The 22,344-nt window shown below is 37.2% G+C and overlaps 1 protein-coding gene across 4 annotated transcripts in view; it reads right to left on the reverse strand.

The window, feature by feature from the left end:
- LOC128789593 (cytochrome c oxidase assembly protein COX16 homolog, mitochondrial) overlaps positions 1-22,344 on the reverse strand; it is a 47,778-nt gene that overhangs the window by 22,767 nt on the left and 2,667 nt on the right. Inside the window, exons 1-3 of one of the 4 annotated variants that reach the window (XM_053945743.1) lie at positions 12,017-12,090; positions 10,902-10,979; positions 2,429-2,480 (exon numbers count right to left, since the gene is read on the reverse strand). In XM_053945743.1, the coding sequence (XP_053801718.1) occupies positions 2,429-2,480; positions 10,902-10,927 (78 nt within the window). In that variant the 5' untranslated portion in view covers positions 10,928-10,979; positions 12,017-12,090. Of the gene's footprint in view, positions 1-2,428; positions 2,481-5,160; positions 5,290-6,044; positions 6,134-10,901; positions 10,980-12,016; positions 12,091-22,344 lie in introns of those variants that run through there. The other 3 variants (XM_053945742.1, XM_053945744.1, XM_053945741.1) reach the window with 3 other exon arrangements.

Here is a 22,344-nt window from a genome sequence, read left to right on the forward strand (position 1 = left end):
TATCTCAGAGGAGACTAAACCTTCAATAAAAGCACCGAAGCTTCAATAAAATAACACCAACAAATTCTCAAAAAAACCCAGCTCCCAAAGAACTCCAAAGAATCAACCTTCTCCTGTAGGAACAGAGATAGCCTGATCCTTCAAATATCATATAAACACATAGCACAGTTAAAACAATGCACAGGCACACTAAAAGATTAGGAATGCTTTCCCTAATCAGAGTTAAACATCTATAAATATATATGCATTTTTTTTTCTTCTCTAACTGTGTAAATTGGTGCCTAAGTCCTATCTTGGACTACGTGAAAATAAGCTTGCTACCCCCACACAAACAACTCCAGTTCCCAGAAACCAACAGCAAGAAAATATACATTAATATTTTTTCTCACTGAAAATAAACAAGAATATAAAATGAAACCAAAAGTCTGCAGTTTTTAACCCTAAAAATGGTTTGAATTATGTTTTAAAACATCTTTTTGATTTACAGTACATATCTGTTTTTTTACAGAAATTTATTGGGTAATAAAATAAATTTTGACTTTTAATGTCTTTTTGAACAGAAACTATTTTTAGAATCCAGTGTGAACTTATCAAAATTGTTTTCAGTGCTCTGAAAATGCATTTCTACAAATAAATTACCACCAAACTCTAGTAACTGTCATATGAAAATCTGCATGTGTTTAAGAAATTAACAGTTCTTATTCTACAGTTCCCATTGCGTTTCAGGGAAAATACTTTCCACACTGACATCTAGTGAAGGTTTAAAGTAAGAAGAAAAATCATATTCTAATACTTTGTACTTACAAAAAGCTTATAATTTCCCAAATCATTATACTTTAAATTACTAGTCTTTGCAACACACTTGTACATCACACACTATTTTTTGAAAGATATTTTGCCACTATTTTTAATAAATAACATGTTTACCTGTCAAAGGATCAGACATTCTGATGGGTATTTTAGAGAAAGTTACAATGGTAAAATCTGGTGTAATTAAGTTTAAAACACAAATAGCAAAGGGTTTGCCTTTTAAGGGCTTAACATACAACATTAACAAAACAATTCTACTAAAATCAGCAGGAATTATGAATGCAAAATATTTTAATTCATACATTTTAGATATTAATAAGACAAGTCATCTCTCTTCTCTAAGCAGTATCCAAAAAGCCTGTATTCCTACAACCTCTCTGTAATCGAGTTTGGGCTCTGCTTGTTTAGATTGCCATATAGCTGAAGTTTGCAACAGCACCGTTTGGCTTCAAGCAAACACAAAGGAGAAGAAAGGGAAGGTCCATTTAGACAGAAATTGCACTTAAAATGGAAACATGCCTGGGCAAAAGGTTTTCAACATTTTCTTTGTAAAAATGGTAGTGATCTAGAGGTCCAGAAAATCCTAGGGACAAGAATCTGCTGACATCATGGCTACTGGCTTCTCAAGATGAGCCGGGAAAGCTAGATGTTTTCTGGTGCTTGAGGGAGGTGTTGGGAAAAACAGCTGGATATTAAATTATGTTTTGGCTAAAACCTGCCTGAAGCTAAGTTACACACTTGTAATCACTTCAATTACAAGGCAAAAATACCAGTAATTAATTTTGGCAATGTGACAGGATTTAAATAAACCAAACAGAATTCTTGGTAGTATATAAAATGCAAATATCTAAAAGCTATCAACTTTTTATGTACTGAAATTAGTTCCACTTAAAATGGCATCAGAATGAGTTTCTCCATTTAATAACCTTTTCTTCATCTGAATCTAATCTTGACAACAGAACCACCATCAAGTAAAAAATGGAAAAAATTGCTTCTGTTTAAAACAAAGAACTCTTAATACTTCCAGTGTATATTGTAATTCATCACCGAGAGGCTCAATAACGTGAGATAATATCTTAACTCCAAGTCATTCTAAAGTGCTGTAAGCTGTCTGCGGTGACAATAAGCACCTGGTCTAACCAGATCCAGTCACTGTAAACCATTCAAAAGTATACACACAGTGTCAGCCTCAGAATGTGGCAACAAAAATCGTACTGAATCCCAGAGTTGACTCTGCTTTTGCCTTTTACAGAAAAAAAATGGTGGTTTATATACTAAACTGAAAGGAAGACTGAAAAAATGAAACATACATCTCTGTCTGGTATCATAGCAGATTCAGTAGACAGCTCTCCACAGACAATGTAGAGAAGTAATTTGAGCTCAAGTAAAATGGATTAGCTTTTGCTGAAATCAATGCAAAAACATGAACCAAACACTAGCAGCTGAACCTCAAAATCTTCAAGAATAACATGGATAAAGAGCTCATTTCCACACAATCCTTGTGGACTGAACTGAGAGAGAAAACGTCTGAACATCTGGTACCACCACAATACTGGGTATGAAAAGCTCTTGCTACCCCTTTCATTTTTGTGACACATGGGAGGACTGAAATTACTACCTTAGATAGTTCTGAAACATGATCAAAAAGTGTAAGAAGTTCCAAATTCCACCTGCAAATAGAAACAAAGACACTGTAAGGGTACCTGTTTAGCCATCAAGAAGGAGCCAATCTGCCTGACTAAATATACAATTCCAAACCCCTCCCATTAAGCAGGTCATGCCCGAAAGCAAGGTCTGTTTTAATTTAGTAAAATGTGCTTCATGATATAAAGGTAACTGACTGACAAAGAGCTTTTTTCCTCACCTATAAGCAATCCTAAATGTATGCCTCTCACATTCTCTATAGCACCAAACATTTCAGTGTATTATTTTCTTAACTTTTGGAGGACCTAGGGCCAAGCTCAGTAATGCACTTAGTCTTTGAAAATCAACTAAACCTACTTATACAAGGAAATTAGCCAGTTTATCAGTAGACTTGAGATCCAGGCCAACCTGACCTGCTTAAGGAAAATAAAAGGAAGAAAATAATAATCACCAACATCAATTCCTTGCCATGCTGCACTTGTGTAATTAGCTTACTGAAACCAATTAAACACAGGAAGATGTAGTTATGAATAAGTAAATGCTAAAATGCTAGATGAGAAGACTTGATTATTCTGCCAAGTTCAGTGACAGATGCTAAAATGATTCTACATCCCTTGTCTGACAGGTTTAGAAAGGATACTTTTCCCATCCAAAATATTCCACCGAACACCAACTGAAGATATTCTGATTTTGTTCACACTTAAATCAAGCAGGATGTTTTTAAGAGAAATTCCTATGGAATCAGATTCTCGAGAATACAGGAATGCCTCAGGCACAAACAACAGATTAAATAAGAGTTCCTCTACCTTCAAGACATCTGCCAGCTTGCCAATGAAGCTCCAGCAAAAGAGTATCTAGGGTAGGCTTCATCTCACCTAATTTTATTCATCTATACTTTTGACTTGAAGCATAAAGTCTCTACTTAGGCTCTTCCTCCAGTCAGCTGTAGACGGGCATTCCTTGAGAAACTAAGTCCCACTTAAAGATATATACAAAACCATAAATTGTCTGCATTTTGAAGTTAGGTAGAGGTTTATCTCACCTGTTGTTCACTGTTGTTCACAAAATATAACCATATTCATACACTAAGGAAGGTAATTGTCTCACTGCAATGGCGTAATAATAAAATCTCAAGTTTAATCTAATTTCAATCCATCAAAAGAGGACAACATATTTCTCAAGTATCTGCTTTAAAAATGAATGAAACCTATGTTGGGGCATTTCCTCTCAAACCTCCTTTATGGATTACCTGGATTGCTATCTCAAACTAGGCATTTCACTTAAGACAATGGAAAAATGAGCAAAATTAAACCCTGACATAGTGCATAGCACTACAAACATACATTTAGTTTTATCTGAGCAGATACTGAAATTTCACTTCCCTATCTTTAATAATACAAAGAACCCATTTAGAGTCTTTTGAGTATTAACAGTGGTAATTTAAATTGACCTTAACATTGGTAGGGGGTGTTTGCACACCAGGAAGCCTAGAGGATGAGTCTTAATCCATCTAAATCCATTTGGAATAAAATAAAGCAGAAAGCCTGCAGAACACACAAGGTAATTGAGTGCATGGGACAATCTGGGCTGGAAGCAGTAAAGTCCATTAATTGTTATTAGAACACTATGGACTTTGCCAGTCCAGTCCAATCACAGTGACTCATCCTATCCACATTACCCCTTGAAATGGTGAAGTCCAACAAGTTTTGGTCAGACTGAGGATCTTGGGGAACACCAAGGTGTAACAGGATTTCAAACACAGATGCTTATCCACCAAGAATTATAGTAAGTATATCTTGCAGTTTTCAGTCAATAGAAAGTTTGTGGAAGAAAATTAAAACCACACCTTTTCATCTTGCTACGTATTTCAGTTAAATTCTTAGTATCTTTGGTAGTCTTTCAAATAGAGCAAATTCTGGTTTTTAACACAGAAGCAGGCCCTCAAATAAGATAAACAAGTCAGCTTGCAGTAAACCAGATTCATCTAGTAGCTCGCAGTATGTGTTGTGATGGAGAAGCTCCACTGGTATTCCACAAATCTAAGTAAAAATAAACCATACGATTTGTGTAATTTTAAACACTATAGACATATTCAGAGGTTTAAGTGATTTTGTTTTAGAATTTTCACCTCATATGAAACATATTATTTAAAGGAAAAAATGATGCAACATATAGAAACACAACATTATTCATAAACCATACTAACTTATGCACTAAACATGGAAATTACATTTTATTCTGTAATGCTTCTTTTTTCTGAAACAAACTGAAGAAACAAACCTAACTTCTCCTGGGGCACAGAAATCGTGTCCAGATGGACTTTATAGGCAAGTAAAATGGAAGTAATAACCAACAGACAATTTCTACTGCACTACTCCAGGACATGCCCATATGTGCAACTCCCATAGACATACCTGAGGCAGTTTATGTAAGGACAGCAATAGGAATGTGCCAGCCAGCAACAAGGCACAGCCTTGCCCAGTCACTTGCAGATGTATTCCCTTTTTGGGTGGATGCTGAACCTCATTTAAACACTGCACTGCTGCAGTTGCAACCATCTGGACTCAACAGTGTGAAACCCATTGCAGTACATGCGTGAAGAACAGAGCAATGTTTTGACAGCGACACAAAAGCATTCTAATAGGCAGATACCACCTCTTAACTATACACTTACACCAATGAGAAAATGCTGGACTGATTTCTTACTTTTCTGAGGCAAATGTCAGATGTGTTCTTGCTTGGCATAAAGTCTCATGGAAGCTTGTCATTTCTCTGCTCCTATTTCTTCCTAGCTATTTCACCCTGACCCAGAGCACTTGAAGTAATGGATCTCACCTGAGGAAAATTTTTAATACTCATATGAATTTAAATAATTCCTTTTATTTGAATTAATTAACTTTCCCATTTCCTATGTAAAGTAGAGCAGCATTAATTACCTATATTCTACAGACTAAGAAAGTGAGATAGGCAGAGAGGAGCTCTGTGGTGCAGGAGGTAGCTAAAGAGAGAACCTGAACAAGATGGATATAAAATTTCCAGTGAGACAAGTGGGTGTTATTTAAATCACATGCTGCTGTGGGTCTCCTGACACCCACTCATGAGATTAAAGACACAATGTTAAAGAACAGCACTAGGGGCCAACTAGCAATATTCTAAACCTGTAATACTGAATATAACCAACCAGACAGCACGCTTACACTACTATCAAGCCTCAGTATGAGAATTGCTGTAAACCAGAAAAGTCAGAGTGCCATAAGTGATCACATTAACTTTCACTTTTCACAGGACAGCAAGGTTTCCAGAATAATCTTCTACACACATGTGCTCTTTTTCTCAGTTCAAGTTCAGGATTGCAAAATGAAAGGTGAGATCCTCACAGTTACTTAATTTCTTGAACTAGTACCTTAAGACAAAGCAAATATGCAATAAATGAAGATTCACAGTGGCAACACTAACACTCTACAGGTGTCAATAAGCAACACCTCATGGGTAACTACATGCCAGTCAATTGGTTAAAAACACTAGCTAAGAAATTTTAAAGGCAATCCTAAGTCTGCATAAAGCAGGCTTTACACTCCTAGTGCACTTACCGAGTATGCCTCCGACCACCACCACCAGTCCTTTAATACCCTTTCTGGGTTTATAGCCTTATTGTTCATAGAGAATGGTGAAAGAACACATCAGGAACTTTCATTTTCATCTGGATTTTAACTCCTGGAATGCAATGCAACAGTCATACATATTTAAATGCACAATAACCAATTTGAGGGTAAAACTCACAGAGGAGAAATTGAAATTCTATCATTTTGACTCTTTAGTGCCTCTCTACCTCATTAAGACAGAAAACATTAGTATTATTTCTTAGAATTCTATTTTTGGAGTGCACTCACTTTGCACAGGACAAAGAAAAAGTGAACAGGATCTTCATAGCTTGTAAACAGATAAGCATGTAACACTATTGTACATAACCCACTGTGGGAATCCAGAGCAACCTTGTGGCTGCCCTGGAAGATCTGGAAGCCTGGCAGGGGGTCAGGAGGCCCCCTGCACAGAGCCTCGAGAGACACTGTCTCTGATCTCTGTCCATGGAAAAGAGTTTTCAATCTTATGGGATGAATTACAAGCTCTGAGTGTTTGATATAAGTAGTAATTAGTGTGGCATGGGTGCAAAAGTAAAATTTTAGGATTCTAGGTAAGGGGTTCAAAGGGGGCAAGATGGAGGAAAATTGGGCATGCCTTGTCCTTTTTCTTCTTCTTCATGCCCTCCATGTTTCACTGTGGTGTTGGCATTTTTCTGTTGGTTTAGGCTGGGGACACACTGTTCAACATGGGTGATAGATATTGGCACGTTATTGTAAATATAGCACACGTAGTTTCTAGTATATAATGTTTGTAACATCCCACTGAGGGGCAGAGCCCTGCATGCTGTCCTGCAAGATAGACCTGCTGCAGCTCAGAGAGAAAATATTTTAGATAAGAAGAAATAAACAACTTTGAAAACCAGCACAGACGAATTACGACTCCTTCTTTGGCAGCGGGGCTGAAAGAGACTTTCTACAATCTCAGGAGCATTTAAATATCACAGATCCCGACAACCCACAGCAGGAAATATTTGCAGACTTCAAAGGCTAATCGATGTTTTGTTCCTAACAAAATGGCATACAGCTTCCAGCTTTCTTAGAAGTGCTTCTGCTGCACATTACCCTGGAGGAACTCATTCAATCCTATCCTATCCCAAAAGTCTGAGAACCTGCCTTGCAATGATACTTAGCCAAAAGAGTCAGTTTGGAGCTTAAAAACTCTCTTCCTCTAAAAGGTTTGCTGATGGGAGGAAAGAATGAACTTTTCCAGGTAGTTAATATATCACTTCCCTTCAATTCTCTTCAGTAGCTATTAGCCAGCAGTACAGATCACACCCCATGTTCCAAGATTCTTACATCCAAAACTAAATCTGAATCAGCCACACCTGGAATGACAACAATGGGTGCACAGTATATAAAAATAATTGATTGTTATACAGTAGAAAAAACATTTTCTGTATATTTAATAGAAATTACATTTTCAGTAAAAAAATATAAATTAAATAAACATCTCAAATTACATACACAAGAAGAAAGACAAAGAAAAAGCCTAGTCTTCAATTTATGAATAAAGGCATCTGGAACAATGCCCATACAAACCTACTAATTTCTTCTCTGTTAATTCCACATGGTTTTCCCATAAGCATACCTGGTTTTCTGTAACCAATTTTGATTTGCATAAATTCTTCCCAGAAAGTGAACAATTACCTAACCTAATGATTTCTCCATTAATGGACATTTTGGCAACAACAGATAATGGAGAAATCCTTGATTAGTTTCAGGAGAATTCTGAGTAGCATAAACAAACATTACATCAGTAAGAGCCTCAGCAAGCTTCCTTTAAATGCAGGACATTCATTGTGCTGAGGGAATATGACTGATCTAGGTATCCTGAGAAGATAAAAGTGCAGCCAAAATGGTTTTTTGCTTTTGCAAGAGATGGCCATATCTGAGATCCTGATATTCAACAATGAACTAAATGGATGACCTATCTGCTCTTTAGATACTAATAGCCCCTCTTCAGCTGCAGCTCTAGGCTCTGAGCTGCAGTCCAAGATCCCAACACACAGTCCAAATGAACAAGAGGATACAACTCCTTCTGCAGCCCCTTCTCAGCACCACTCCATCTACAGATCTAGGCTCTGTCTCCCTCCCAACCCTAATGCTACCCCAGCCCAATGCACCACAACCAAATCATACTCCCTCAAAGGTCCAAACCACCATTTTCTCTTGAATTTTAATACCTTTATCTGGGATTGTTCTTCAAAAGTCAGTTTGACATTAATAACATAGTCTTTATTACTAATGCAGCTTTTTTTCATTAAGCAACAAGAATCCAAAGTGGAAGCTAGCCCCTCAGTCACTGAAACACAGACTACATAGCAGCAGTTCTACTGCAGTGCAGCCTTTGAATATCACTGGTGAGTGAGAAGCTGCTTACTAATGTGGTTTCCCTCTAAGCATAGTGTGAAGTTTAGAGTGAAAAAGGAAAAAAACAGGTACTTCTGAAGGCAAAGGATCATAATTTGGCATTTGAAAAGTATTAGAGATTTACCACAAAAGGATTGTTTAAGTCTTGTCTTCTCAGCAGTTGAATTAGCAAGAAAACATTCAGGAATCATGCTTACAAAAGGTGACATACTGGAGTTTGCACATTCTTAAAATATAATCAAAAAAGACAGGCATTTGGGTGTTACGAATCCTAGCCTGCTTTAGGATTTGTGCAACCTCCATTTTTCAGCAGTAAAATGTAAATAATAATCCTACCTTTTCTGACAGTAGGACTATGAAGCTTAATTCATTTAAACTCTGTGAAAGTCTTCTGAGCTCCTTGTATTGAAACTGTTATTTACTTAAATATTTTTATTATTCTGAAGGAGAAGCTATAACAAAAAAAAACCCACTTATTTCTTTTATTGCTTATTGCATTTTGCATGTAACTGTCAGACCCCCCCAATAAGAGCACCAGTCCATCTGTCCCTGTTCTGATAAGGATTTACAATACTCCAACTGTGTTACAAGAGAAAAGCATCAGGATTTTAACAGCACTTTTAAATTACTCATATTAATATTCTTTTCCTGAGTTCCATGTACATTTTAAACTAGAGTTTTTTATCCTTTAAAATACATTCAAGTCTCCTTTGCTGTCTTATTTAGTGAATCAGAAAGGCTTTCAACTCTGTTTTTGTGGACATCGAAACAGAAATGAACAAAACACATTGCTTTGATTTGTCTATCTACAAACAAGCCCAAAGTTGGTGTTGCTAGTTCTGAGCCCATACTGCACTGTTCTTTACTTCAATGCCATCTACTTCTGAATAAAACTGCAAGGAAAAGAAAAAGCAAACACAAAAGAGATGCTGCAGACTTAAGTAATACTGGTTAGAGCATAAACAGTTCTCTTTTAAGAACATAAGAAGTTCTCTTTTAGCTTTTCAGAGTTTAAGAACTCCAGGTTGAAGTAGCTTCCACTCAGAGCTTTCATGTACTACTGACTAATTCAGTAATGCTTCCCTTGATTATAAATGCTGGAACAAATAGTCACATAGACCTGAATTAGCACAACTATTAACAGTCTTTTTCCCTTGATTGCTGTCACAGTGCAGATCATGGGGGTCAAATGCAATACACTGAGTATGAATCTGACCCAAAACCTAACAGAAACACAACAGGCAAATTTTTGCCCTGTTGTGATCCCCACTGGTTGGAGAAAAACTTAAAACGCTCCAACTGATCCTAAAAGGCTAGAAATTATAGAGAAAAAGCTACTCAGAAGACAGCACTAGAGAAAAGATTTGTAAGATTACTCTCCCTGGTCTAGAGGTTCTGTCCCATACAGTTCTGAGCAGGAGTGGGCCACACGGTGTATGGAAGGCCATAGCCAGGTATGCAATACAGAGAACAATCAGGAATTATTAAAGTAATTTACATGGTCTACAAGTGTCTAAGACAAAACAAAGGGTTTTTTCCTCCAAACTCTCAACAGCTCAGGATCTCAAAGATTTCACCACAGTAGAAAGCCACAGTATCCAGAGTCCTGCACAATTTTTTTTTCTATTAAGTTGCATAGAGTCTTTAAAGCAGCTTTGTGCAACCTGCAAGTCAGCAGCTCTGAGACCAGAAAGTCTCTCTGCATTGCAATAGCAGACCTGTGTATTACCAAACCAGAGAAAGCAAGCCAATATTACTTTCTGCTAAACTGACACACTCCTTTCAGATCATTTCATATGCAATTTGGAACCAGTGTTACACTTGGAGGGGTAAGTAGCACTAGTAAACATGCTATTTCCCTCAGAAAGAAGGTTTCAGGTTCATTTAAAAAAAAGGCTTCTTATATACAGGATATTCTGACACAATGGGTAGAGACTAGCTCCTGTTTCCTTCACAAGGCTTAAAGAACAGGATGCAGCACAATGTCAAAGGTACCTGCTTGTCTCAGTCAATGCTCAGCCAAGCTCCAGAAACCATCTAACATTATATGCTCACTGCCAAGAATTGTTTGAAACCCAAACCTTTTAAAATACCCGTTTTCTTAGTCTAAAATGGATACAGTACCATTGTAATAACCTCCTTCTAGACGTGCTACACTTCCTTCTCAGGATTCAGAATTGCCACTTACAATCAACTAAAGGAACAAAATGTTTCGATTATTTATGTTGATTTTTCCACAGATGGCAAAGGATTCATCATCCTGTCGGCCCCTTTATTGTCACCTACTCTGCTTACTGCCTGTAAGACTCAGCTATAGCTCAGGGCCAAGCAGTGAAAGGCAAATCCTCTATACCAAATTTGTTTGTCCTATCAATTCTTTAGAAAGCAGCATGTAGGCATAAGGAAATGAAAAGCAAAGAAAATAATTTAAACTACCTTGCCATGTAGTTTGTGGTAATCATATCTTATCTGAGCAAATTCACGGAGTCCCAAAGATCCTCCAATGAGATAGAGCTGAAAACAGAATGAAAACAGATGTGTTAGGACTGTTACAGAAAAGAACACTTGTGCATACTGACCCAATTCACTTACCAAGGGACTGTACTATTTTTCCAACAAAAACACCAGGATCTGAAGAAAAGAATACTTTAGAAAATAAGTACAGGTACCTTCTTCCACTCTCTGAGCCTGGATTGCACACTTGTCCTCCTTCATACAAAGACAGCTGCTACATGACTCAGACTCTCCAGGGAGGAGTCTTCCTCTCCTCTTACCCCTTCTTTTCCCTCCCCATGTGTTTTCCTGACATAACAGCAGTACAGGAACCTTTACCTCACTGCCACAGGTTTTATTCTCATAAATTTTCAAACTCAATGGGGAAGTAACAATGTCACACTGACTTACTCTGATGTCTATGGGTAACAGATCTAATTAAGCTTCTGAACAGATTATGACTGTAGCTATAGTTCAATAACATATTATCACCCAGGCTAAGAAATCACACCCAGCACACCTATCCTTTTATTACTCCTTAGTTATCCTGCAATTTCCTCCATGCCTGTGAAGCTTAAGAATAATAAAGGGAGAAATGAGACGGCTTCATACCCACATAAGAAATCATTATATTATTCTTTCTTATGACAGAGTGATATAACAAAACTGTGTATGTATTACTACCATTAGAAATAGGACTATCCAAAGATTAAATTTCTTTAAAAAGAGAAGAGACTTGAAAATTAGCTTAGAAATCTAGCTACTTTGTCTAAGAGTCAGGTCCCTTGCTACTGCTCTGACCTCACAGTGTCTGCTGTTCTCTGTTAATGCAGATGCACAGGAGGACAAAAGACTTCACATCTAGAGACACACATCTAAGGAAGGTGGAAGTATGAGGAAGCTCTATGGACCTGAGAGAAGGCAGGAAAAAAAATCCAAACAAAACCCACCACCACCACCCTCTTTCATCATGCAACTTTGCTGTTACAGTCCTTCATTACAGACTGTTGCTGAACTGCTGTTTTCTACACACTGCTGGCTGATTTCTTACTACATACTAGGTTTGCAGCAATGGCCTGTGTCCAAGAATTGTTATAATTATGCTGTGCAGGTAGTCGAAGTGCATGTTTGTTCCGGAAAGTGGAAGTTCATGTCACTGTGGCAACAAAGAATTAGAAATTAGAAACAAAAACCTGCCTTCTACACTTATTCATTTTTAAAGTTGCAGGACTGCATTACTTCCCACCAAGCAGGTGAAATTACTCACAACCCCACAAACACTCTCTGCATGCACACACTTAGATGCTGGTAAGGTACAGACTGATACCCCAAAACTGATGTACTTTAACCAAAGAAGAAGAAACCCTTCATCAACAGCCAGGACTTAAAGGCTCCAGAGCCTCTTTCTGGCCCTTTCAATAAGCCTTAAAATCTAGCTGATAATAAAAACAAATAGACACAAATTTTGCAATATGAACACCCAGTTGCTAGGCCACAGACCACTGGTTTCAGAAAGCCAATCAGAAAATCATCATATGGTACCAAGTCCATCAACTAGAAATATGAATGACCAAAAACTGGATGGCATTATACTTGTGCCATAAATGTTTCAAGGGCTTAATGATGATCTTGCAGATATTGAATCATCAAAATAGTCAGTAGGAAAAAAAAAAGAAAGAAAAGTCTTCCTTGTGTCAGTATTTTGGTAAGAAAAAATAACAGAAAGCAGAAATAAAGTGTTCTAAATGGTTAAAAAGAACTTGGACGTTATTCAAGATTTATTCAATCAAATCAGAAGATTTGTCAGATGAAGATATGGTAGCACATAATGTTAAAAATCTCAAGAATCAGACTGTAATTGAATTTTAACATGGTTGACGCCTCAGCATAAATTTTCATTAGCTGATCTTCTTTAATTCCTAACAAGTATTATGTTAATTTACAGCCACTGCGTTAATAAACTTTAAGTCCTAATAAACACAAATCTGAAATGCTATAGACAAGTTTATGGCTGTTACAAACCAGAGCTTATTGCCTTTTCTCCATATTAGTATGTTGTCAAAGAATGTCTATGGCAAGGCAAAAGCAACTGCACTAGAAATGGTTCAGTTATTAAACCAGGCAGAAAGCAGCAATTACTTGTGACATCAATTAAAAATTATTCTGCCCAACAATAAACGTGCATGGAGTATATCCTGTTATGAGATGCAATATGAACAATTGGAAGACTTTGGCTTACAAGCCATGCTGCAATCTAAAGAGGAAACATTACATTCTTTAGCTTTTAAACTCTGTAATGTACACTGGAACTAAGAAAAATGAAGTTTTTCCAAGGTTGTTACATGAGGTAAGTCACATGCTACTCACTTTGTTTCATCACATCCTATCGTTTGTTTGCCAGCGACCATCCATGACACAGTGCATTTTATATTTGCAGCTACACACAGTAGAGAAGTTGATACAGACACCTCTCACTTCCTGTTTTGGAATTCAGGTTTTGGCCTGATACTGAAGTTCTACTCACAGCACCTTGGTACTACTAAGAGGAAAAATCCCACTTGGTTTGTGATGTACCTTTGCTCTTCATACAGCAGAAGCAGCATAACAAGCCTGGCAAGTGGGCACATTTAGCTTATCAGGTATTACCAATACAGTTGCCTTTACATTTCCAGTACTGCAATGGCTGATTTATCTTACTGTGAAACATCAGTTAAGCACCATCAGACACAAAGCACATTGATGCTGTAAGAGAGTACAAATGTTGCTGAAATATTAGACAGCATAATGCTGGAAGATTAGGACTAAGATTAAATAGTTTCGCAAAGTACAGGATACACACAAAGAATGTAAATAATATGTTTACAAGCCCACTTGACCAATGTTCTAAAGAACCAAAGATGATGGCTGACTTTACTGCAAAACCAGACCAGAATCAGTCATATTCAGCACTTATTTAATCAACCAACAGCATGTCAATATAGTCAGCTGACAGCCCTGAGCATAAATTGCATTCATCTACACAAGCCAGAACAGCAATGGACAGCAATTTAGTCCATTATCTTTTGGAAAACTGTGTTCAAAAGCCAATAAAAGAAGGTATAAATGAATTTATGCAACTCTAATACTATGAAAGGTAGCAAAGGACTCAATGACTGACAATGCATGGAGTAGAAGTACTAGTCTTGGCTTTAACTGTTTCCTTTCTCTTCTGTTGCATTATGAGGGAAGATGCACTCGCTGCCTTAATTTCAGTTAGGTGTATTTACAGACAACAGTGAGCCAGCAAGAATCACCAGTCAAAATTATTAGAAGCAGGATAAGACTCAAAATTTCCAGCACCATTACTGGCTTGTTGGCTTTGCATATTCTGTATGTCACACATACTTTTCTAGTTCCCCAAGCTGTAAAACAGAGATAATTTCTACATTCTTTGCAAAATACTCTTCAGTTAAAAAAGCACTACAATGTACAAATTTGCCCAATGTAACCCAAAAGCAACAGTGAAGTTCAGTATGTTCCATCCACTAGTCCAGGCATAAAAAGACAGTAGAAGCTATTCAGGATGCAATATAAATATAAGTTAGGTTGGCACCATTCTAATGAAGTCAGGATCAAGTTCACTCTCCTGTTAACTGAAGGGAAAAAAGCAATGTCACATATAATAAAAATTAATTTTTTTTCATTACAATTTTAGAATCATACAGATACTTAATGTACATGATAAAATATTAAGGCACCGGCATCTGAAGGATACTCAAGCTGGAAAGTTCATATACACCTGCCTTCTTTTATTGTGAGGGAACTATTCCTTTTTTTTGCTTCACAATGCAGAGAAAAAAAAATTATGTAGTGAACACCATCTATCTCATTACTTGAATGATCTCAGCAGATGAATGAAATAATAGTAACTTCTCATTTTCTTCTTTACACCTGAAGTTTAACTTGTACTAGTTAGCTAGCACTTAACACCACAGCAAACAGCTTAACAGCACTGCTAGCACAACCCCCATTAAAGATCCCACATTGGATTATTCCTTTATGTTTCAGTGAGTACACAAAAAAACCCTACAATGTTGTAATGCAATTATGCATGCATGGAAGACTTGCATGTTCCAAAACAAAATGAAAGATAGGATGTGACATAAGAGCACCATCTGTCACATACACTCAGCAACCTCAATAAACATTTTATGTAAAAAAATGACATAAAATTCTCTTTAATAACATTCTTTTAAAAATTCTATTTGTTCATGTCTCCATTGGGAAGCATGTTATGCAATCAGTTATAGATGGCATCAGACTGATCCCCTGAACCACATCTTATGATGGGAAATACTTGTATTTGTCACCAACTACAGCGGGTGGTCATTGAGGACTCATAACAGCAGAACTTCGGACTGGCAACAGATCCCATTTTTAGTTTCCTGCATAACCTAAAGCAACCAACTTCACTTCGTTGGGTTAACAAAATAATAAGAAACTGCTTCTCTGGCAGTACCAGCAAAATGCCACGTTACAGGCATCCCTGTTGTTAGAGAAAGCCATTCCTACTACAGTACCAGTTGTGAAAGAGATAATTACAATAATCCCTAAATTAACCAAATCACAATGTTTAGTGTTGGCAAGACAAATCATGCAGTGGTAGAAAATGTTATGATATGTATACAAAGAAGGAACATGGTAATTTTCTAACCTCTTCTTCAAGACTGCTGCTACAGAACTCTCCAGCTATTCATCAGGAGCCTCACAACTAGAGCAGTAGTGAATTGTTTTAGTTAGTTTGCAGTGATCACAGCAAAGAGAGTTTTGGAGGTGCCTTTTTAAAGAACTGTCAGATGTGCACTGCAAGACTGGTGAAAGATGGCAATTTGGCAGTCCAGAAGATTGAAGTCTCTTTTCTTTTCCCTAAATATAGTAGCATAGCAAATTGCCAGTCCCAGAAAAGACCAGGCAAGTCATCTTAACCTGAAGCGCCCCCCTCTGCCAGCTCTAATGCTCAAAAGTTTATTTCCCACAGCCATTCCTGCACTTTGCTCTAACATTGAAACTGCAGAAAAGAAAGAAAAACAGTGCAAAGTCTTCTCAGAAACTTACTAAATCTTTTTCTCACCTTCAATGGAAGAAAAAGAGGGTCTACTTTTACTAATTTTCTACAAAAAATTGAAATAATTTTAAGTTCACACCAGAGGTCTCCTTTGGGGGAAAATCCACACGTCCATCAGGAGTTATTTCATTCAAAGGTACATCAAGTAAGCAAATGCTCTGACTTAATGCATATGCTAGAAGCACACATTGTAGAAAGGCTGAACTCAAAAATTGATGCAATACAGCTGTAGATGACCACATGGATACCATGCTGGCATTCAGGACACAGCAGCTGGTATAAACTGGAGCCAATTGTTACTGACTGATAAAGCAGAGTGTGGTTTGCTCAGCATGTAGAACATGTGCAGAATATTAAACTTGGCCCAAGGTATCAGGTTAATTGGCTCAGTAAGAGAATGTTCAAAGCCATGATTTTAAAGATTGCAAATATGAATGGCTACAGGCCAGAGAACAAAAAAAAAAAAAAAAAAAACAAAAAAAAAAACCCCGTCCATAACCTTTCGATCTTACTATACAATGTCTTATGAGAAAACAAATCTTTTGTTATTCTGTTATTCTTATTTTATTATTCACAATTTTGTGTGAAATGTCCAATTCATAATAGGTTTTAAACCAAAGAAATGCATGTAATAGAAACCAATCTAAGAATAATGCAGAAGAGATAGAAACCCATATATTTGTCAATGTGAGCATGAGCAAAAAAGGGCATTTTCAGCCACAGCATTGTCAATTTGCATTACACATTGCTTGGGCTGGTCAGACAGCAAAGGTATTTCACTCTGCAGCTGCAGCTGTTTGAAATCCAGGTCTGTCCTGGTAGTCAAGCTGCAGTTTCTGAACACCACCTTCATTTTCTCCATAAGCTTCTAAAAAACAAAATTTCAATCCCTTATTAAAATTTCCACAATTCACAGGTTCAAATCTAGCCAAGGTAAACTACAATGAGAAAGTGTTTACATCTTGTGGCAAGCTGGTATTCTTGTGATGTGTTAGGCCCTGATCGAAACTGCAATGAACTGAAACATGCATGAAAAGAACATAAAAAGAAACCACAATAAGTATTATTTCCCTATTGCTAATCCTGGACAAGGAATGAAGATTAAACATTCTGTAGAATAAACATGAATCTTACACTTTTACCATCACAATCCCTTGAAGAAGTGGGAGACCTAGGGCAGGACTAAACACACACTTGCCTGTGAAAACAGGCAAATCTGGACTTCTTTCTGTTCTGAGGCTCAACAGAGAACTGCAGACCCCACCGAGTGCCAGATTAGTCCATTCTAACAACATTAAATGATGCAAATGCACCCTTTATGTTTTGAAATTAAATAGAGGGAAACTCTGAAATATTAAGGAGTGCCTATTTGTTTGTCACATATATCTGGAAAACTGTTCTCAAAGACTGAAATTTAAGGCATTGAGTTAAAAGGAGAACACAGAAATTTTAGGACCTAACAGTCAACTGAAAGATGGAAGTCAGCTAATTCAGACTGCACGAACAGGACTCGACAGAAGCCCATTCAGCCTGAATACTCTGGCTTCCACACAAGCACTAACAGTTCCAGGGCTGGTTTTGTCTGGAACAGCTCCACACTGTGGATTCAAGCACACACAGATGAACAGGACATGCAAAGCAGAAGCACAGCTGAAGTCGAAGACACATGTCATCATAGGCCTAGAGACCCAACATGTATAATACCAGTCACTGAAATATAAAAACAACACTCTCTTATTCACTGATTGGGGGCAACAATTTTTACATTCCAAAACCAGTTTTGTATTTATTGCTCCTCTAGGCTGCAAATGTAATACTTGTGACTTTTACAGGCTATCACAATTTATCTAGTATTTATGTATCTACAAATACTAGAAGTCAGAATTATCTTCTCATGGATGAATGTTAATTTCTATTAATCTCTCAAAAATGTATCAACATTTAAATCAACTGTTCTGCATTTGTAAAAATTTACAGTAAAGTTACATGAAGTAATAGATATTAATAAAAGTCCTGCAACTCAGTATTATGAATTGTTCAAGGCAATAACGTGAAAGATGTTAGCAGTAACACTGACATATCTAAAAGTGAAAAATGCTGATTGCAGTAATCCTTCTTTAAACATATCAGAAGATAATGTAATAACAGTTCCTACTTATAGACACTGATAGCAACAGTAAGATCTCAGAATCATGATTGCTCCCAAGAAAAATTGTCTGTATTTCCAGTGTTCATATCATCTTTTTACAGGCAGATCCTCCAGAATCTGTGGGGAAAAGTGTGCCTTCTATTTAGCACACTCCAAATTTGCGCAGGTTTTTATAAAATTAACTAGAAATGCTGAATTTAAAGAAATCTGTGAAAATTTAACCCATTAACCCTGCAAACTTTCACTTTAAGTAATTCACAGGACAACAAAATATAATTTCATATATCTGCAAAACATTTCTGGGCATCAGTCCTTGCTCCCAGATGACCCTGACCTCACACCAGTGAACAAAACTAATCCACAGACATGTAATTTCATGTCCTGGAAAAAGTTGACGTCTGGAAAAGTTGTTTTGGTTTTGTTTGTCGAAACAAGTGGCTCATTAATGAGAGCCTGAGATGAAACTGACCTTCCGTAATGGTTCCTAGAAGCACTGACCACAATGCTGCAGCATTGTTAGGGACTTGTTCTAACCTGACCTTTTTTCTAGTCCTGTACATGACATGCATTCTTGGCATCCCTTGAAAAAGTGCTTATCAAAGTAAACTTGCACTGTCCAAGACAGCAGCATAGATGGCATTGTAGTACGGTCTGTGCTAATAATCACTAGTGGAAATAGATTTTAGAAATATTTCTTCATAGCAAAATCTTTCACTGCTCCAAGCTACCTGTACCTTCTCCTTTGGCAATACTAGGCACAACATGTAAAACACCAAAGACAAGATCCAGAAGGAGAAATAAAGTACTTGTAAAAGCAGTCATTACAAGGTGAGGGGAAAAAACCCACAAAACCCCATAAAAATGAAATGAAGTCAAAATCTACAGCAATAGGTATGGAGAATGTTGTAACATAGTGCAAATCTGAAAATCTGTGTTACTATACACACAGTGAGATATAGTTATTTTAGGTGTGCAATAAAAATCATCAAATGAACCATAGACTATATTTTCTTTCTGTTAGAATGTCACTTCAGATACTCAGAACATAATTTTTTCCTTGTAACATACTGACAGAACTGGAACTGCATCTATACATTCATTTTGCAGCTTAAAGAGTTTGAAAAATCCTTGCCTAGAATCAGGGAGACACAAACACAAAGGTAAGTCTTGGGAAGTACTGTGAGCATATGAAACAATACAGGGGGTTTTAACATGTTTTACATTTGTTACTACTTTGCAATTTTTAAATCCAAACTTGTTTCCTTAATGATATAAAGCCATCATTTAAACCTGTTGGAAAAAAATAACTTCCAGCAGACTTCGAATATTCCAAGTGTACCAGAGAGGTGACCTTACTTGCTCTGTGTCCCATAAGGAAGCTCTGATGCTGGATGCACCAGCAGCAAGCCAAGGAGCCTTGCTCTCTCAGGATCTTACAGAACCTTCACTGCAGCAATATGACATTGAGAGACACATCCCTTTGCTCAGGTAGAATTGGTTGTGGAATATAAAGCAGTAGAAACTGAAGCTCCCCTTTTACAATAGAGCCATGAATGCTGAAGACTTGCAAATTAAGCTGTATGTAATTAGGAAAGAGTTCCTGTAATCAAAATAGCAAACAAGAGATGTCAATATAGGTGACAAAGATGTTCAAGTTACCACAGAGGCGGCACAGCCTTTACTGCAACAGCAAATTTCAGATACACCTGTAAGGTTGCTGGGGTTCATCCCAACATACGCAGACGTTACCATCTTCAGAAATGCCTTGGCACTACTCACTTGATCGCATTCAAGCCCTTGAGACATTCCATACCAGGTTACATCACTATTTCCTGCGTGCTTACTGTTTATGCCACACAGAGATACTGTATCTGCAAAGTTTACAAAGTTACAGAAAAATTCACAAATCAAGGTCTCCTGCAAGTTTAAGTCCTAGCCCCTACAGTTTCGTTGGTGCTCACAAGGAAACACTTTTTTCAGCTACTGAGACAGCATGACTGAAAACCGCAATTTACACATCTTACTCTGAAAGCTGTTGTCAGTATGAGGTTTAAAGATCAACCAAGAAAATTCCTTCGCCACTGAAATATTCTAGCAGGCCCAAGACCAAATGAACAAATAAAAAACTACCAGGATAACTTACACTAAAAAGTAAGAAATATTTTACAAATATATTTTGGGGGCGTGAGGGGTGTAATGAGACACCCATTTTCTTTGAATTAGGATCTCTTTAACCTTGGAGCCTTAGCAATTTTGGCACATGATTTTTTCATTCAAATATGCAGTATAAAAAGGCAAGCTATGACAGCCATTTCATTATTTTCCTGCCAAAAAAAAAGCAAATATGGTACTGATGAAAAGTTCAGCAGTACTGAAGAATAGTCCTGCATCAGTCTAGAGAGAAAAAAATTATGTACAGAATGTAGTAATCTAACAGAAACCTTTGGTTTTAGTATTATTAACAAATTCAACAGAATTTAAGGGATTGCAAAGGCATGCTCCTTCTGATTCTTTGCCTAAATTTACTGTCATTTTTGCTGTAATTGATATTTTAGCACAATTCTGTTCAGCTTCAGAGATGCCTTCAGAGCTCTCTAGACAGCTGGGTAATTAACAATTGCATGAATTTTCCTTTTTCTTACTCCCTGGGAAGTAAGCTGCTTTGGGCAGCAAGTCAGAAACACTCTGAAGTATTCACAAGGGAGAATAATTTTAAGGCAGGGAGACATGAAACCCTGGAAAGAAATATAATAGAATATTTCTCTAGATAATATTGTGTCTGGAGGAAAGAGCTGGCATAACAGGAACAGAAGGAAATTAGGCAGTACAAAGTCAAAGAAACCAGTCTTAAAAAATCCTGCTATGACCCACGGAAAATCTTGCAAAAACACTGGGGATGGCCAAAGGACAACCACAGGCCTGGCCTGAGATGCTAAAGTCCTGGCTCCAGCACTGAAGCAGAACTGAGACAATCTATGCCATTGCTTCCAGTTGGTTGTTCAAGCTCATCTTAAAAATCCTAGTTACATATCAGAGTGCTCTTTCCTAAAAAAGAGCAGTATTTTCCTAACACACAATCATTTATTTTGGGGGTACTTTTCCAAGTGATGAAAGGCAATCACCACTCTCAAAGTACAACATACAGAACTTTCCAGACTTTTCCAAAATAAACTCAATTCCTTCAAGCATTCCTTAAAGGTGGAATGTCAGCTTTACCTTTTATGCTGCTTTCCTCTAGACTTTACAGTTCATCATCATCATCTCCACATGGCATCGTGGCAGAACGGCACCACAGAGCTAAAGTTACTCCAGCTGAGGACTGAGTACACAGGAGGAATCCTGTTTCATGTTTTACTCTACTTTTTACAAGTTCCTCCATCTTGTAATGACATTTCTGTTTTCCACAATAATACAGCTCACATTATTTCTATGGACCTACCTTACCTCCAAAAATACCTTTTATCAAAATCAGAATCTTGTGTATCAGTTGAATCTCCGCACCTACTACAGCAGTTAATCTGGTATACTTATAATTAAAAAGCAGTGGTGATTTTTTTTTTCCTCCACTAGGTCACCACCTCTAAGTATGTATTATTTAATCACACAGTATTTTCCCCAGGCCTTCCACGGAATTAAAATTGCGCCACAGAATACTAAACTGCCTGATCTTCCCTGATTCTGGAAGAAAAGTAGCAAGCCTCAAATAATTACATAAATAAAAGCACTGTAAGCTAAAACTATATCCTACCTTTAATATCTAAGCAAGGTGTTATTAAACTGAAAAATATTGTCAGAGCACTCATACATGAAAAATCGAAAACCAAAATAAATTTGGTCTAAGAATGAAAGCAGCACAGTTCTGAACAGCTTCTCAGGTACACAAGCATGCAGGCAGGATACCTGACAAGCTGCAACACTGCATGATCACTTCAAGGAAGGTGTTACAGGCAGAGTTTGTGTGCAGCAGCAGGGAATAGAGCTGCTGATGCAAACAACTGCATGTAGTTGTGGTACTATCACACTGTTTTGTTGGTCTGTTTGGTTTAACTGTTTCCATTTCTTACAAATGCCTTCATCAGTATTTCAAGAAAAGATATTTCATTCATAACATCATTGAATGTCCTTACTCTGGA

The sequence above is a fragment of the Vidua chalybeata genome, chromosome 6 (genome assembly GCF_026979565.1).
Source record: "Vidua chalybeata isolate OUT-0048 chromosome 6, bVidCha1 merged haplotype, whole genome shotgun sequence".
Lineage (NCBI taxonomy): Eukaryota > Metazoa > Chordata > Aves > Passeriformes > Viduidae > Vidua > Vidua chalybeata.